The 19,305-nt window shown below is 48.4% G+C and overlaps 1 protein-coding gene across 1 annotated transcript in view; it reads right to left on the reverse strand.

Annotated features, from left to right (window-relative positions):
* KCNK10 (potassium two pore domain channel subfamily K member 10) overlaps positions 1-19,052 on the reverse strand; it is a 161,119-nt gene extending 142,067 nt beyond the window's left edge. Inside the window, exon 1 of the mRNA XM_015097221.4 lies at positions 18,573-19,052. Within this exon, the coding sequence (XP_014952707.2) occupies positions 18,573-18,624 (52 nt within the window). The 5' untranslated portion in view covers positions 18,625-19,052. The remainder of the gene's footprint in view (positions 1-18,572) is intronic.
* Positions 19,053-19,305: the final 253 nt, after the last annotated feature.

Here is a 19,305-nt window from a genome sequence, read left to right on the forward strand (position 1 = left end):
GCTGCAGTCCATGGGGTCCCCAAGAGTCAGACACCACTGAGCTGGACTTCACTTTCACTTTTCACTTTCATGCATTGGAGAAGGAAATGGCACCCCACTCCAGTGTTCTTGCCTGGAGAATCCCAGGGACAGGGGAGCCTGGTGGGGTGCCGTCTACAGGGTCGCACAGAGTCGGACAACACTGAAGCGACGCAGCAGCGGCAGACTAGTCGAATTCGCAGTCAGAAAGAACATTGGTAGCTGCCGGGGGCCAGGGAGCAGGGGGAGGGGGCATGTCGACAGCTTCCGTTTCAGAAAGTGAAAAACTCAGGAGATGATGAATGTACCTGCTACCACTAAGCTCTACAGTTAAATGTGGTTAAAATAGCATGTTTTATATTACGTGACTTTTACCACAATTAAAAAGATAAAAAATAAAAGAAACACCTCATTTTCACCCTTAGCATAAAAAGTTTTAAGCCCTTCTGACTTGTGCCTGAGAGAGATTTCTGAAATGTGCAGGGAACTGACCTGAGAGTCTAGTCTGTAAGAAAGGTTGGGCGCTCTGGCCAGGCGGTGAGTTTCAGGAGGGCAGGAAATCTATGTTGTTCATCTCTTACCTCCAGGCCTGGAATAGCGCCAGGCACAAGGAAGGCGCCCAGTAAATATCACTGAATAAATGAATGGATGTCTTCTCCAAGAGGCTGAATATACACCCAGGTCCATACTTGTTATAGATTACAGAGGATTTAACTTGAAATCTCAGAACCAGTATGCTCCAGGCTCTGGAAGAGCTGTGTTGCTATTGTTCAGTCGCTCAGTCATGTCCAACTCTACAGTCCTGTGGACAGTAGCCCCCCAGGCCTCTATCTGTGGGAGTGGGTTGCCATTGCCTTCTCCAGGGGGTCTTCCCGACCCAGGCCTTCTGCACTGCAGGCAGGCTCTTTACCATCTGACCACCAGGGAAGCCTAGCTGCTGTTCAGTCACTCAGCCCTGTCCCTATAGCTCTTCATTAATTATTCTTCCCAAAAGGAGAGAAACAAAAGCCCCTCCCCTGGTGTTGCACAACGGACGTTAAGATACGGATGCAAACGCGCGCTTTGTTTCCTCTTTGCTGTCTGAGAAAATCACCTGACCTCTCTGGACGCCTCTTTTCCTTTGAGAAGCTGCAGAGAGTTTGTTGCTGATGTTTGGTCATTAACTCGTGTCCAACTCATTTGTGACCCCATGGACTGCAGCCTGCCAGGCTCCTCTGTCCATGGGACTCTCCAGGCAAGAGTACTGGAGTGGGTCGCCATGCCCTCCTCCAGGGGGTCTTCCCGACCCAGAGATTGAACTCATGCCTCTTACGTCTCCTGCATTGCAGGTGGAGTCTGTAGGCAGTCTGCTGGTCATGGAAAGCAGTGCTGGGGCTCAGCTGTAGACAGGGACTCAGGGGCTCCCCAAATCCCACCCCCCGGGGCTGTTGGCTTCACTTCTCTTTAGAACTGAGTCTGAATGCAGAGATTATTGCCAGAGAAGCAGGCATTCATGCCCTGCAGAAGCCGCGTTCTCACCCTGCCTGTTCATAGCCTCTCATTAATTCAGGCTTTGGGGAGGCCTTCCAAGCTGAGGCCACAAGGATTTGCCAAGCAGGGGGTCCCATTATAGTCAAAGGAGAAATACCCCAATGTCACGATGCCCCCCATGCTCCAGGAACAAAGTGGCAGCGGGTGAGGAGGACATGCTGGCAATTTTTATTAGGCCCATTATGCTAAACTGATGGCTGAGAGCTTCCAAGAGGTGTTTGAAGTACAAACTACTGGATGTGCCATGAGTTTCTGGTGTATTGATTCGCCGACTCCAGATATGTAAATGATCACAGAATCAAAAGCCATGTATGTAACAAAGCCCAGGAAAAGATTACATTCACAGAGACTGAAAATGCAGCTGCCATTGCTTTAAGATAGAATACATCCTCCACCCAAAAAAAAAATAGAAAAAGATACCCTTCTCATTTGCAAGCAGAAGTTAGGAATCGGTTGTTGTAAACCAAAGAGGCCAAAAAAAGCTTTTCTCCTATCTAAATGTTTTTCAAAAATTCCCATGATACCTATAAGAAGACAGAGTCCCCTGTGTAAGTTCGCCACCCTACGTGCCCAGCTCATAGCAAGGATCCTCTACAAACATTTGCTGAATCAATCATTCTATTACAAAGGATACTCATTTATAAGTGATTTAAATAATCTTTAAAAATACAAATCTGGGGACTTCCCTGGTGGTCCAGCGGTTAAGACCTTGCCTTCCAGCGCAGGGGGTGTGAGTTCAATCTCTGGGGAGATAAAATCCACATGCCTCAGGGCGAAAACACGAAGACTTCAAAATGGCCCACATCAAAATTTTTTTTAAAAAAGTTTAAAAAAAATACAAATCTGATCCTGTCATTCCTCCTACTTGAAACTATTCCGTGCCTTCCCATTATTCTCAGGAATAAAAACTTCCCTCTCAGGACCCACTATCCCTTGTGTAACCTGGCCACCACCCCCCTACCCATCCTCACGCACCCACGCGCCACCCCTCACACTCTAGCCAGGATCACGACCCAAGTCTCCTGGCCAGAGACTAGGGGTCCTTCTACTGGGCCTCACTGGCTTTCTCTGTTCTTTTATAACCCATCCCCCCAGACCGAAGATCTAAACCAGAAGGTGAGTGTTATTCAAAACACTGAGTGTCATGAGCCACCATCATTACACACGACTGCAATGAAATCTAAAATACATTCCCTACATAACTCTGCCTGATTTTTCAAAGTAAAAGTGGAAAGGAGGGGGAAATGATGTTGGTGTGGCTTGGTCTGGGTCGTAACGAATCAGCTGTAGGTCCAGAAGTTGAAGGTGGAGACTGAGAATGTGAAGGGTCCATCGGAAGCTAAAATCACCCATGTAGAATCACCCTGAACGTCAGTCCCTGATCAGGGGCGAGCCTGAGGGGCTCGAGGCAGAGGGTGGGGGCAGTTCCTGGATGAAGGAAAGGAGCGGAAGGCAACAGAGCCAGGAGCGGGACTACAGCATGTCTGCATCCTGAGAGCGGTCCAGCCCTCGGTTGCTATGGTTACAGACGCCCTGAGAGTCGGCTCCAGAATAAGACAGGCCCCTCAGGCAGCCTCATTCAATCCACTCCCACCCCGTCCAGGGCCCCTCCTGGCCCTATTGTGGAAGCAGTGATGGGCTCAACAAAGCCTATGGTGCACTCAAAAGACACGCCTCTGCCCAGACACACAAGAACTGTCCTCAGAATACAAAGTACCTCGGAGTAACCCGGGTGTTCGGCAACGTGGGAATCTCAAAGCCATCAGACGCATCCTGCTTCCTGGAAATCATTTTCCCTTCAAGAATGTGCAGAGAAAACAAGGTGGTTAAAAAAAAATTAATAAGTATGTTTACTCCAAATAAGTCCAAATAAGTGACTTCTCCCTGCGCGCCGGGTCCATCCCTGCAAGCACATTCCCCGGCACGTTGGCTATGTTCTGACTTGTGCTGCCCTCACACACACAGACACACACCAGACACCCATGCCCTGAGACTTCCACTGCCCAGCCTCAAGGATGTCCTGTCTTGGCTTTATCCAAAGTGAAAGTGTTGGTTGCTCAGTCCTGTGACCCCATGGACTGTAGCCCACCAGGCTCCTCTGTCCATGGGATTCTCCAGGCAAGAACACTGGCTGCTGCTGCTGCTGCTAAGTTGCTTCAGTCGTGTCTGACTCTGTGCGACCCCAGAGACTGCAACCCACCAGGCTGCCCAGTCCCTGGGATTCTCCAGGCAAGAACACTGGAGTGGGTTGCCATTTTCTTCTCCAATGCATGAAAGTGAAAAGTGAAAGAGACATCACTCAGTCGTGTCCAACTCTTAGTGACCCCATGGACTACAGCCCACCGGGCTCCTCCGTCTATGGGATTTTCCAGGCAAGAGTACTGGAGTGGGGTGCCATTGAGTGGGTAACAATTCCCTTCTACAGGGGATCTTCCAGATGCAGGGATTGAACCCGGGTCTTCTGCATTGCAGGGAGATTCTTTACTGTCTGAGCCACCGGGGAAGCCAGGCTTTGAACCTATGAAGAAGGCTGTCCAAGAAGGATGATCTGCTAAAGAAGTGGGTCCCGAGCTGCCTCCCTCAACCTCTGGTTTCACAGTGAGAAGAACTAGGGTGCATCGCAGTGTTACTTTTTGGTGACAACTTACTAGATCTACACGTAACATGGTGCCCACAAAGACAGGCTTTTTGTATCAGAAAAATCTGTATCTGTATCTGCGTGGGCTGGGTGGTATGCTGCAACCTACTGTAAGACCATATATTCGTATCTTATACAAATCATCATCAGGCTCGTTCTTTCTCAAATACCCTTTTGAGCAGTGGGTGATGAGAGGGGTAAATGGGAAATGCAGGGTTAAATACAATCAACCCAGTTTCCACCCTGCAGGCTTCTCAGGGAAGGCGGAGGAGGTGGACGGAAGAACTCCAGAGCTAACAGACCCCCAGCATTCAGCCCAGAGCTACGAGGTAACTTTGGGCAAGTTGCTTAAGCTCTGCAGGCCTCAGCCTCCTCATTCAGAAGGCAGGGATAATCATCTCATGTGTTTCTCTGGACCAGAGAGAGGACTACATGAGATAATGTCTCTCAAGCACTTTGCACAATGCCCGGCGCTCAGTAAGCCGAGCAGGAAATGCTTATGGTGATTTTTAAATATTTCCTCAAGTTCTTTGATACTCTCTCCTTCCAAAGTGCATTTAATCATCCCTCCTCCCAAACGTGGCAGCTCACATCTCATGAAAAGAAGGAGGCAGCAAATCCGTTTGCGGCCACACAGATGGACCTTGAGAACATTATGCTAAGGGAAAAAAGTCAGAGAAAGACAGGTACTGGGTGATCCAACTTACATGTGGAACCTAAGAAAGCCAGACTCAGAGAAACAGAGAAGAGGCTGGTGGCTACCAAAGGCAGTCGGGGGGAGAGGGAGTAGGCGAACTGAGAAAAGGTGATCAGAAGGTAAACAGAGAAGAGGCTGGGGGCTGCCAAAGGCAGTGGTGGGGGGGTAGGCGAACTGAGAAAAGGTGATCAGAAGGTAAACAGAGAAGAGGCTGGGGGCTGCCAAAGGCAGTGGCGGGGGGGTGGGGTGGGGGGAGTAGGCGAACTGAGAAAAGGTGATCAGAAGGTACAAACTTCCAGCCATAAGATAGATAAGTCCCCGGGATGTAGCAGACAGCACGCTCATTAGAGTTAACAATACTCTGATATATATTTGAAAGTTGCTCAGAGAGTAGACCCTAAAAGTTTTCTCATCATAAAAAATGAACAGTGTGAAATGATGGATGTTGACTAAACTTATTATGGGAATCATCTGACAATAGATAAATGTATCAAATCATTATGTTTTACACCTAAACAAATGCATGTTTATGTCAATTATATCTCAATAAAACTAGAAGAAAAAACAAAGACTATGGTAATAATAAAAATGTATGATTTATTTTTTAAATTTTACATGACTTTATATTTAGAACCATTTTATGATTTATTAAAAAAAACACTCACTCTGCTTTTAATATTCCTAAAAGCATGTTAACCAAAATCTTGATTTAGGAAGACTTAGGACATTGTGCATCATTTTAAATACTTTCATTCTTTCCATAACTATTAAAATGAGTTTATGATTAGGGTTTCAGAGGTCTTAATCATATCTAGTCTGTTCTCATTTACTATTTTATTAATTCCATTGTGTGCACACAGATTTCTGAGGTTAGGTCATGAAAGGCCTAACTGTGCTCTCTCTTGAAGGGCTTACTCTGGAGAAAGTTGGCCGTGTTGTGAGGATACTCAAGCAGCCTGCGGAGAGGTTCTCCCAAAGACAGCAGCAATCTGCAAGTCACATGAGCAAGTCACCTCAGAGGCAGATCTCCCAGCCCTAGTCAAGCTCTCAGATGACCGCCAGCCCCAGCCAACATCTGCCCACAATCAGCAAGTGACCCCCAGCCAGACAACCCAGCTACGCAGTTCCTGAATTCCTGATAGAGATCATAAACACTGATCACTGGCTTAAGTCACTAAACGCTGGGGCCATTTGTCACACAGCAATACTAACTCTCCAGGAGGGAATGAGAACAGGCCACTCGGCAATCTCACATGGCCAAGAAAACGTTTGCTTTTCCATGCGACATCTGGAAAGATCACTTGTGTCTCATCGAACACACTTTGAGAAATGTTGGCTGACAACTTAAGTTTATAAATCTTGTTCACATTTACCATCTCATTTGATCATCTCAGCATTTGCTGAGTGACACAAATGTTACTATGCTCTCTTTTTTTTTCACATAGGAGAAAACTAAGTCTTCAAAAGCTTAAGTGACTTGTCCAGGTTCACATAGCTACTAATATTGGGAAGAACTCAGACTGAGTATTATGATTCCAAGCCATGTTTTTTCTTTATTATTTTCTCTGGTTCAGTGAGAACAGCCTAAAGGTGTTTTAAATTCGGGATAAGAATATGAAAGCCTTGGGACTTCCCTGGTGGCCCCGTGGTTAAGACTTCACAGTCCAATCCAGGGGGCCCCAGTTCAACCTTGGTCAGGGAACTAGATCCCACATGCCGCAATTAACACCCAGCACAGCCAAGAGGGTTCCAGAAAAGCATCTATTTCTGCTTTGTTGACTATGCCAAAACCTTTGACTGTGTGGATCACAATAAGCTGTGGAAAATTCTGAAAGAGATGGGAATACCAGACCACCTGACCTGCCTCTTGAGAAACCTGTATGCAGGTCAGGAAGCAACAGTTAGAACTGGACATGGAACAACAGACTGGTTCCAAATAGGAAAAGGAGTATATCAAGGCTGTATATTGTCACCCTGCTTATTTAACTTCTATGCATGGTACATCATGAGAAACGCCGGGCTGGAAGAAGCACAAGCTGGAATCAAGATTGCCGGGAGAAATATCAATAACCTCAGATATGCAGATGACACCACCCTTATGGCAGAAAGTGAAGAGGACATAAAAAGCTTCTTGATGAAAGTGAAAGAGGAGAGTGAAAAAGCTAGCTTCAAGCTCAACATTCAGAAAACGAAGATCATGGCATCTGGTCCCATCACTTCATGGGAAATAGATGGGGAAACAGTGGAAACAGTGTCAGATTTTATTTTGGGGGGCTCCAAAATCCCTGCAGATGGTGATTGCAGCCATGAAATTAACAGACGCTTACTCCTTGGAAGAAAAGTTATGACCAACCTAGATAGTATATTCAAAAGCAGAGACATTACTTTGCCAACAAAGGTCCGTCTAGTCAAGGCTATGGTTTTCCCAGTGGTCATGTATGGATGTGAGAGTTGGACTGTGAAGAGAGCTAAGCGCCAAAGAATTAATGCTTTTGAACTGTGGTGTTGGAGAAGACTCTTGAGAGTCCCTTGGACTGCAAGGAGATCCAACCAGTCCATTCTAAAGGAGATCAGTCCTGGGTGTTCTTTGGAAGGACTGAGGCTAAAGCTGAAACTCCAGTACTTTGGCCACCTCATGCGAAGAGTTGACTCATTGGAAAAGACTCTGATGCTGGGAGGGATTGAGGGCAGGAAGAAAAGGGGACGACAGAGGATGAGATGGCTGGATGGCATCACCAACTGGACGGACGTGAGTCTGGGTGAACTCCAGGAGTTGGTGATGGACAGGGAGGCCTGGCGTGCTGCAATTCATGGGGTCACAAAAAGTCAGACACGACTGAGCGACTGAACTGAACTGAACTGGGGGAACCACAGGGCTGCTTACACATTAGAAACTCATTTCTCAGTAGTAAAGTTGTTGCTAGCCAGTACGACAGAATTACAAATACCAGCATTCTAGCCCATTCTGAAAGGTCGCCGTGACTTTCAGACTCCATCACGTGAGCAAATCTGCATTGACTCGTCAGGGATTTCTTTTTAAACTGCAAACACTACTGTTGCCCCTACATCGGGTAACTGGATGAATAAAGACTAGAATCCTTGGCATAAGAGATAGTAGTTGAGATCAGAGCTCTGCAGAGAACAGGGCAAGGTGGGGGTGTGGAGCAGGCAGAATGAACGAAGGAAGAACAGAAGGGGAGGCGGAAGGGGGAGCTCCCGCGATCACTCTACAAATTCTACACTTCGCCACCGTTCCACTTTGCTTCAAAGCTCCCCCCATGGAAAAAAGAAAGTAAAGTCATTGGTAGAACAGAAACTGGAGTTCCCCGAAATCCTGCCCACCTACCCCTCACACCGCCTTTTATGCCCACCCCCGTCTGCCTCCCTGGCTCTGGGAGTGAAGGAAAAGGAGCGTGTCATTTCCCTGGGCCCACCCCTCCCCGCGCCAATGGTTCTGGCCCTCAACCTCCACACCAGCTCGACATGGAAGACAAGGACACCAGCTTTCAAGTTTCAATTGACAGTACTCAGTCCCAGACACTTACAAGGGGAAAAAAGAAAAATTTCAAACCATGCCTGCAAACCACAAATAGACGTTTTAGGACATAAACACGAGGATTTTGTTTCTCCATCCAGTAATGAGCCTGACACAGTCAGGAGCCCACGGAGAGGACCTTTAGGAGCAGAGCCCCAGGGCGACTGATCCTTTGACCTCTGTGGGAAAGCTGCCAGGAAGGGGAGACCAGCATGTTCCTGGTGCCACATTGGGGCAGACTGCATAGCCAAGCCAGGCAGAGCTGAGCCCCTAACCAAGTCTAAACCCAGCCGGCTCACCCAGAAAGCGCCCTTTATAACAGAACCTGAGCAGAGCCAAAGACGTCACCTTTATCCACCTTCCAGCTTCAGCCAAGGGAGATGTCCAAACTGAGACTTCCTAATTGGCTTTCAGTAAAACAGTTTCATTCTATTTCATCATTAAACTCTCTAATTCCCCATGGACTAAAAGGAAAATGATTCCACTACCTCAAAAAAAGTACATATGAGACTTCACTGGTGGTCCAGTGGTTAAGAATCTGTACTTTCACTGCAGGGGGCCATGGGTCTGGTCAGGAAACTAGGTAAGATCCTTGCATGCCATGTGGCATGGCCAAAAATAAATAATTTCTTTAAAGTGTTAACAGACTTAGAGAATGAACTTACAGTTACAGGGGGAGGGATAGTTAGGGAGTTTGAGATCAACATGTATACACTGCTCTATTTTAAATGGATAACCAGCAAGCACGTGCTGTGTAGCACAGGGACCTCTGCTCAATTCTGTTCTGTGGCAGCCTGGATGGGAAGGGAGTTTGAGGAAGAATGGATATAGGCCTAAGTGCTGTGCACCTGAAACTGTCCCGACACTGTTAGGGATAAATCAGGTTACACTCTGATAGAAAATAAAAGTTTGTCTTTTTAAAAAGACAGACAAAGGTAAAAAACAAAAATAAGGATTAAAAACAAGTTTTGTTTTGCGTTTTTTTTTTTTTTAAAAAAAAGGTACAATTTACCTTTCTTGACCAACAGTGGGTCCCTAGCACTGTGCCGACTTTAAAAACCATTATCTCAGCTGTGGTGAAATTTCCCAGTTTGGGGCAAGATGTAGTTTGTATTTTTTAAATGCATCTCATTTAAGATGATGCTCATGAAAAGCCTGCTATGGACTGAACAGCATCCCCTCCCCCAAGAAAAAAAATTCATATGTTGAAACCTAAATCCCAAATGCCACTGAACTAGCAGTAGGGCCTTTAGGAGGTAATTAACATCAAGAGAGGTCTTAAGGGTGGGGCTCCCATTCAACAGGGCTGGTACCCTTTAAGAAGAGGAAGAGGCCTCAGGGCACGCTACATCACAGGAAGGCATGGCAAGGAGGTGGCCACTTGCAGCCCTGGAAGGGAGCACTCCCCAGACATCAGCCAGCTACTGCCTTGATCTCGGATTTCCAGTCTTCAAAACTGAGAGAAAATAAATTTCTGTTGTTTCAGCCACTCGGTCTAGGATATTTTCCTATGACGGCCTGAGCAGACTCACGCGGAGCCAAAGTGGAGATGTTTCAGAAGCAGGGTGGTGCAGCAAAGTGAACCTACCCCATCTTCATCCCACCCAGTGATCAACAGAGTCTGCAAGAGAGTGCAGCTCCTCCGGAAAAGAGCCTGAGCCAAACCTGGACCCGCGTCGGCTTTGGAACATCTTCCCTCTTTACTTCCTAGGATAATTGTGCTGATACTGGCATATTACTAATCCCATTTGGAAAGCTGATCTCCTGAAAGTTGGATATTAATTCAACACAGATTATTTTCTTTCCAGAAAATCTAAGCAATACAAATGTGTGTTTGGAAACACATTAATAAAGACTGCACTCCATCCATCTTACAGGTTGAGTGTGGCTCATATTCATTCACAAGGGACCAAAATCTCTTTTGAACCAAGAGCGCAGAAGTGAGATCCAAGGCTCCTCCTTTGAACTCATGGGACAAAGGGTGTTCAGCAGAACTCAGCTAGGGCAAGCACAACCTGCAGAAAACCACCATCACCCCTCAGGGCTCACTGACCAGCCAAAAGACTTCCGCCTCTAAATCTCCGAGAAATCTGTGAAGACACTTTTGGATCAGAAAGAATGATAGAGTGTGGAATGGACAAAAATCCTGGAAGAGAAGAAGGCGTGAGGGAAACTGCCCTGCACATAGGCATGAGGAGGCCTGGGCTGGCACTGCCCATCTGCAGCCTTGGGCCCCCAAAGAAGCCACTGACTTGTTCTATTCCCGTCAGTAGTAAATCTAAGACTCCAATATTGACAAAAATAGGGCTATTTAACGAACAAATGAGATCATTTGTAAAAAGTGTTCTGTAAACTGAAAGGCAATATACACATACGATACAGGCCTCTCTGGAATTTTGCGTTAAACTATTCACTAAAAATGCAGCTTAAAAAAAAAAAAAAAAACCAGCTCTGGCTCTAAGGCCTCGCTTCTTTCTTTGTTGTTACTGTTGTTGTTCAGTGGCTAAATTGTGTCTGACTCTTCTGCCACCCTCATGGACGGTAGCCTGCCAGGTTCTTCTGTCCATGGGATTCTCCAGGCAAGAATGCTGGAATGGGTTGCCGTTTCCTTCTCCAGGGGATCTTCCCGACCCCAGAGATTGAACCCCAGCATCCTGCATTGGCAAGTGAGTTCTTTACCACTGAGCCACCAGGGAAGCTCTGCTTCTTTCTCAAATCGATTTAAACACCCAAAGAGAGCTGCATGCCAATGGCCAATATGTGCTAAATTATTCCTGGGACACCAACCGAATCTGTGCCAGGCCACATCTGCCCACCCACCTGCGCCTTCCACCCCCACTCCTGGTGAAAAGGCAAACAGACAGAAACAGTTTGCTGGAGGCTCTGGAGAGCTGGGCGCTCGCCAGGAGGTGGGAATATCAGGTCCTTCCTGATGGCTCCTCAGTTAGGGACACTACTATCCTATCGGACTTGTCCTCTGCCACCTGTAGGTTACAAGAGTGCTGGGTAATCTTCCATAGCATCCATGGGCCACATCGTTTCCTTTCCTCTGATGATGGGCACTCAGATTGTTTCCACGTTCTGGCTGGTGTAGATGGTGGAATATTATTCAGCCGTGAAAAGGAAGAAAACTGTGCCATTTGCAGAGATGTGCATGGACCTAAAGACTCACACAGAGTAATCAGAAAGAGAAAAACAAGTATCGAATAGTAACACATACATGCGGAATCCAGAAAAACGGTACGGATGAACCTATTTACAAAGCAGAAATGGAGACACAGACGGACAGAGCAAACATACAGACGCCAAGCGTGGCTGCAGGGCATGAACAGGGAGGTGGGAACTGACATGTATGCTCGATTACGTATAAAATAGATAACCAGTGAGAACCTCCTGTGTCGCACAGGGAACTCTGCTCAGTGCTCTAAACGGGAAGGAAATCCAAAAACGAGTAGATGTGTGTATATGCATAGATGATTCGCTTTGCTGTGCAGCAGAAACTTACACAACAGCTACACTGCAATTAAAAAGAAAAAGAGCGCTGAAATCTTCATCACCCTGGAAGCCTTAGAGACCCTCTTTGATCCATCCCTGTATCCCTACATATATTCAGCAAAAGATTACTGAGCATCCACTAAGTGCTGGGCACCTCCCAGGGCCTGGGGTTAAGACAGCAAACAGGGCAGGGAACATTCCTACCTGTGGGGCCCACCCACTAGCCAAGGAGGCTGGCATCATGACACATGATGGTTTCAGCTCACAACAGGTACCAGGGAGACAACTCAGCCGGAGACACAATGGAAGTGATAGGGTCAGGGAATCAGAGGCAAGGTTTTTAGATGCAACAGGGAAATCCCCGCTAACAAGGTGATGTGTGAACTGAGGTTGAGAGGATGGAAAGAAGCCAGCAACGCCAACATACATTTATGAGCCACGGAAAGTGCAAGAAAGGCCCTGAGACAGGGGACTCATCTCATCTACTTGCAGAACAGAAGGAAGCCAGGGGGCCCAGCAGTCAGACCGAGGGGAACGTTGAAGAGACAGGATCAAAGAGGTCGTGTCAGGGGCCTCCTGGACGGAATGTGCAGCGCAGAGAGGCCAAGTGAGCAGCCCGAAGGCACACAGCTAATTTCTGCGACAGCTTCTTTTAGAAACTAAGTCTTTTGCCCCAAAACTCAGTTTTTCACACCATTATGATATGCTTGCCTCAAGCTGTAGAGATAGTGTTTGCTGATCTTGTTGGTTTTTAAAAGCCTTCAACATACACAAAAGCAGCCAGTCAATCCCAATTTTCAAAAGAACATCATCAAGAAGAGAACCCAACAATTTAAAATGTACGTAAGGTCTACTCTGAAAGCCAAGACTTAGAGCCCACCTCCTCCTGGGTAGGTCCTCCACAGTCACTGTGTCTTAAAATCAGTTCAGTTCAGTTGCTCAGTCATGTCCGACTCTGCGACCCCATGAATTGCTACACACCAGGCCTCCCTGTCCATCACCAACTCCCGGAGTTCACTCAGACTCACGTCCATCGAGTTGGTGATGCCCACCAGTCATCTCATCGTCTGTCGTCCCCTTTTCCTCCTGCCCCCAATCCCTCCCAGCATCAGAGTCTTTTCCAATGAGTCAACTCTTCGCATGAGGTGGCCAAAGTACTGGAGTTTCAGCTTCAGCATCATTCCTTCCAAAGAAGTCCCAGGGCTGATCTCCTTTAGAATGGACTGGTTGGAGATCCTTGCAGTCCAAGGGACTCTCAAGAGTCTTCTCCAAAACCACAGTTCAAAAGCATTAATTCTTCGGCACTCAGCCTTCTTCACAGTCCAACTCTCACATCCATACATGACCACAGGAAAACCATAGCCTTGACTAGATGGACCTTAGTCAGCAAAGTAATGTCTCTGCTTCTGAATATGCTATCTAGGTTGGTCATAACTTTTCTTCCAAGGAGTAAGCATCTTTTAATTTCATGGCTGCAGTCACCATCTGCAGTGATTTTGGAGCCCCAAAAAATAAAGTCTGACACTGTTTCCACTGTTTCCCCATCTATTTCCCATGAAGTGATGGGACCAGATGCCATGATCTTTGTTTTCTGAATGTTGAGCTTGAAGCCAACTTTTTCGCTCTCCTCTTTCACTTTCATCAAGAGGCTTTTGAGTTCCTCTTCACTTTCTGCCATAAGGGTGGTGTCATCTGCATATCTGAGGTGATTGATATTTCTCCCGGCAATCTTGATTCCAGCTTGTGTTTCTTCCAGCCCAGTGTTTCTCATGATGTATTCTGCATAGAAGTTAAATAAGCAGGGTGACAATATACAGCCTTGACGTACTCCTTTTCCTATTTGGAACCAGTCTGTTGTTCCATGTCCAGTTCTAACTGTTGCTTCCTGACCTGCATATAGCTTTCTCAAGAGGCAGGTCAGGTGGTCTGGTATTCCCATCTCTTTCAGAATTTTCCACAGTTTATTGTGATCCACACAGTCAAAGGTTTTGGCATAGTCAATAAAGAAGAAATAGATGTTTTTCTGGAACTCTCTTGCTTTTTCCGTGATCCAGCAGAGGTTGGCAATTTGATCTCTGGTTCCTCTACCTTTTCTAAAACCAGCTTGAACATCTGGAAGTTCATGGTTCACGTGTTGCTGAAGCCTGGCTTGGAGAATTTTGAGCATTACTTTACTAGCGTGTGAGACGAGTGCAACTGTGCGGTAGTTTGAGCATTCTTTGGCATTGCCTTTCTTTGGAATTGACACGAAAACTGACCTTTTCCAGACCTGTGGCCACTGCTGAGTTTTCCAAATTTGCTGGTATATTGAGCATTAGCTTTACAAATATGGAGGAAGGCCAAAAGCTCAACAGAGCATAATCGTTTTACACTTAGGTCTTATTTCTCCACCTAAACCTCTTGACAGTGTTTTGTTTAATTCACCCAAGTGCAATCAAAACCAATCTGCTCTCAAACCTTCATCTTGTGCTATTAAGTTGTCAGGTAACAGGGCTGTAAGCAAAACAGGATTACACCTTCCTTCCAAAACCTGTGAGCAGAGCCACCTGAAAGTGCAAGCTTGTTCATACCCTGGTGGTGGTTTAGTTGCTAAGTCCTGTCCGACTCTTGCAACCCCGAGGACTGTAGCCTGCCAGGCTCCTCTGTCCATGGCATTTCTCAGGCAAGAATACTGCAGTGGGTGCCATTTCCTTCCCAACCCAGGGATAAAACCCAGATCTCCCGCATTGCAGGCGGTCTCTTTACTGCCTGTTTCTAAGGAACTTCCCCTCCTCATATCTATTATGACGCTAGATTCACCTTCATCTCCCCCTTGCTAAACACATTTGGTCTATATAAACCCTAGAGAGCATATTCAAAAGCAGAGCCATTACTTTGCCAACAAAGGTCCGTCTAGTCAAGGCTATGGTTTTTCCAGTGGTCATGTATGGATGTGAGAGTTGGACTATAAAGAAAGCTGAGTGCTGAAGAATTAATGCTTTTGAACTGTGGTGTTGGAGAAGACTCTTGAGAGTCCCTTGGACTGCAAGGAGGTCCAACCAGTCCATTCTAAAGGAAATCACTCCTGGGTGTTCACTGGAAGGACTGATGCTAAAGCTGAAACTCCAGTACTTTGGCCACCTCATGCAAAGAACTAACTCACTGGAAAAGAGCCTGATGCTGGGAAGGATTGAAGGTGGGAGGAGAAGAGGACGACAGAGGATTAGATGGTTGGATGGTGTCACCGACTCGACGGACATGAGTCTGAGTAAACTCCGGGAGCTGGTGATGGACAGGGAAGCCTGGACAGCTGCAGTCCATGGGGTCGCAGAGTCGGACACGACTGAGCAACTGAACTGAACTGAAACCCAAACTTCCAAAGAACAGACCCAATGCCTGTCTCGTGACCAGGGACTAACCCCCTCCCCCCCGGAGGTGGATGGAGAGAGAATGGTTAGATGGGTTAATGGAGAAAGGGATGAGGTACCAAGACTGACTCACTGCCTCCCTGCCTTCCTCCTCCTCCCCCTCGACCCCCTCATCCTCTTTTCTCTTCTTCCTTGAAAGATGCTTCTCCAGTCCCTGAACTCTGGGATCCTCACCAGGTAGGAGACAGAGGCCTCAGTAATATGAGGGACAGACGGGAAGAGTGTTTAAGGGCTCATATTTTGATCCAACCCACTAGCTGTGTGACCTCTGATAAGTTACTCAACCTCTCTGTTTTCCATTCCCTCACCTATAAAACTAGGATCGTCTCTCCCTTCTATGGGCTTACCGGGTGACTCAGTGGTAAAGAATCTGCCTGCAATGCAGGGGACTCAGGTTTGATCCCTGGGTTGGGAAGATCCCCTTAAGAAGGAAATGGCAGCCCGCTCCAGTATTCTTGCCTGGGAAATCCCATGGACAGAGAAGCCTGGCAGGCCGCAGTCCCTGGGGCCACAAAAGAGACAGGACAGCAAGTAGACAGCAACTTTCTTTTATGAGTAAAAAAGAAGACTGAATAAATGAATCTTCTGGTTAAACAACAATAAATAATTTAATTAACAATTTAATTAACCGTGAATAAATGTGCACTGGTTCTCTACTGGTATGCGAGTCACACCCAATTCTCCGCCTGCCTTTACCCCCTGGCTAGGAAAGACTGACACCCACACCTTCAGGAACAACTGTGCCTCAAGTCAGAATATACTATCGCAAGGCAGCTCAGTGGTGTCCCAGTGGCAATCAAGTGTCAAGTGGGGACAGTACCACTGTGCTAGCAGATAACTATTGTGAGCATAGCTGTGAAATTCCGTACACCTAACACCTGGCATGCAATGATTGCTCATTGAATGCGGTGACTTTTATTGCGGTCTTTTCATTTTTAGCACCACTGGTTGTGACCATAGGTGCTACTTGCTTGCTTCTTCACTGTTTCAGGCTGTAAAATATGGGATTCATCTGTGTTTATCACTGTGACATAAATAGGTAGAAGGATGATTATATAGAAATGCATTTTAAAAGCCATGGCAAGCTTCACAAAATCAGCCCTCCCTATCAGAGCTCCTTGAAAACGCTGATCTGATATTTTAGACGACGGCCCACTTGACCCACCTCCTGAATGACTCAAGGATGTCTCCCACGCGGCAAGACCTGCGCTGAACTCAGGAGTTTTCCCTCAAGACTGGCCCTGCCCTCGCTCTTCCCAGTCATTCCAGCCACCCCACTCCACACTTGATTCACACAAAGCCTGTGCCCTCCCGAGCTCCCCAGTCCATCCACGGCTCCATCCCCACAGCAACCACTCTGGCCCACTCCACTACTGTGTCTGGTCCCTCACACCCGCAAGAGCCAGATAACACTTGCTCCAAAACTTAGTGCAGATCACGTCACTTCTCAGCTTGAAACACTACAGTGACTTAAAATAAAAAATACTCTCCAACCCCGCAACCCACAATTCTCCCCTACCTGCAACAACACCAGACTTCGGCATCTAGGTCCATGGTTTCACCAGCCACACCTCAAAACACATGCTCTCTTGGTCTCTGCTCCCGCCGTGGAAGCCTGCTTTCAGTTCCACAAACACACACGCTCCCTCTGCCTCAGGGCCCTTGCACCTGCTGTTTCTTCTTCTGCAAGCTGCCCTATTCATTGGCTAGTTCATCCCTACGTATCCTGCAGGTCTCAATACACATGTCTGACTATCTTCCCTGACCACCCATCTCCCCTGGTTCTTGTCACTCTCTTCCATCCGACGCTCTCTCAAACCCTTGACGCTCTTTTTCACGAAACACAGGGAACAGTATATAAACTTGTAATTTACGTACTGCCCTGTGCAATGATTGATTTAAGTCTCGCTACAGACTCCAAAAAGACAGAGCTTTTTGTCTGTACCATTCTGACTGTATTTCCTGCACCTGCGACAGCATTTGGTTTGTAGTAGATATTCAACGAATATGTTTTGAAAGGATTCCTCTCCCCCAAAAAAGCAAACAGACCGAAAAAGGCACAATTCCGTATTTCCAGAGATGGAGAGAGAAAATAGCAGGTCTGGGTTGTATTCAAGATAGAACAGCCCTGGTGCTGAGAATAGGCAATTATCTCCTCACTCTGTCTTCAAGAAGCTGGTCAATTCCTAAGACGTGTCCTCAACAATGAGTGGGTTTCCTCTCTTCCAAACAGAAGAGAAGAAACGCACTGGTAATAAACACACACACACACACAGATACACACACATCAGGCAAATTTCAACCCCAACTTGCACAGAGGCCTTGTCTTGCCCAACTCAGCCTTCGGATGAACTAAGAGAAAGGTTCGTCAAAGACATGAGAAAAGCAAGAGCATTCTTGTCAAAACTGGACAGGAGGTTTCAACTTGTTCGGCTGGCAGAGTGATCGCTCAGGAGCAGCCTTACATCTGTATGCTAATTAGAGACGCAGCGGCCGACCCTGGGCACACACAAATCTGTCTAAACCGCTCCCTTTTGAGTCCAGGGAACACTGCCCAGCATTTATAAGAGCCTGTACGCTACACTACTACTCGGGCTGGGGGCACACAAAGCGCCCCTCCCCGAACCCTCAGCAGCCCCACCCTTCTGGAAAACCAGCCCCTCCCGCTCTCTTCTACTCCCACCGGAGCCAAACTCGCCGCCTGTTTGGTGATAAGACTAAGCAAAGATCGGAAAGGCCCCCAAGGGCTTCATTATTCCGCGCGCCCCAGAGAAGGGCCACCTCCAGGGGCTGCTGCTGCGAGGCGCAGCCTCGCTTGCTGCCTGGAAACCCATCCCGCTGGGGACACCCCGGCTGGCCGGGGAGCCCAGGTCCAGGGGAAGGCACCCCACCCACCTTTGCAGAGACAAAGATCACCAGAAACAAAGGAGACCCGCACACACTAACACACACCAAGTCAGAAGCAAGCACCGACACTTGCTGCAATCTCAAGCCAAACAGCCCGCTGGGTGTGTCTTTAGATAGACGTTGGAGCAGTCAAGGAGGGACAATGTTAGGGCTAAGGGCAGGCGCGATCCGGGCCCGGCACCCACGCGGCCTCCGCCCGCCGCCCACCCCGCTGCAGTCCCCAGGCGCGTTTTCCAGCCTCCGGACACACGCCGCCCGGAGCCTGGGTGCTTGCACTCCGGGATGCGCGCGCACACGCCGGGGATGGAGGCAGGGCCAGGGCGGCCAGAAGTAGGAAATACCAACCTTTAGGATCCCAGTTCACCTGCTTTCTTGGAGTCTCGATTGGAAATTTCATTGCTCCGTTGCCCGGGAAGGGAAAGAAAGGAAAAGAATCGAAATAATAATAAAAGTCCTGGAGCTTTACCAGCCTCGGTACGGCAGTCCAGCAAAACAATTTCCCAGGATGGGGGAGCCTCGGGCTGGCTCGTGGAGGAACCCCCGAGAAAGACTAGTGGAGCACTCTTGGCTGATGCGCGAACGGGAGGCTGCTTGGGTGTTTGCGCCGGTGGCGGGGCGGCCGGCAGCCCCCAGCCCCGGGTAAAAGGAAAAGTAAGACCGGAGAGGGGTGGACCGACAGGGAGGCTCGGGCAGATGAGGGAGCCACGCGGCTTCGCAATCGCGGGGCCGGCAGGCGTGGGGCAGAGCCGCCGGAGGGCGGGCGCCAGGGAGAAGCCCACTGCAGCGTCGCTCCGGCCCCCCGAAGGCGTGTGCTCACACACTCCCGCACGCGCGCGCACACGCACACTCGCACACACTCGGCCGGCCGCGCGCTCGGGCGGGCACGGCCGCCTCGCTCGGCCGCTCGGGGCGCACAAGCCCCACCCCGGCCGCGGCTCCGCGCCCCCCGGGCGACGCCCCCCACTCCCCGGCCGGCGAAAGCCATTGGGCAGAGGACGGGCGCGGCGCCCGGGAGCCTCCCCGCCGCGCGCCGCAGAGGCCGCGCCACGCGGGAGGGCGCGCCGCGGGTGGAGGCGCC

Source organism: Ovis aries, chromosome 7 (assembly GCF_016772045.2).
Source record: "Ovis aries strain OAR_USU_Benz2616 breed Rambouillet chromosome 7, ARS-UI_Ramb_v3.0, whole genome shotgun sequence".
NCBI lineage: Eukaryota > Metazoa > Chordata > Mammalia > Artiodactyla > Bovidae > Ovis > Ovis aries.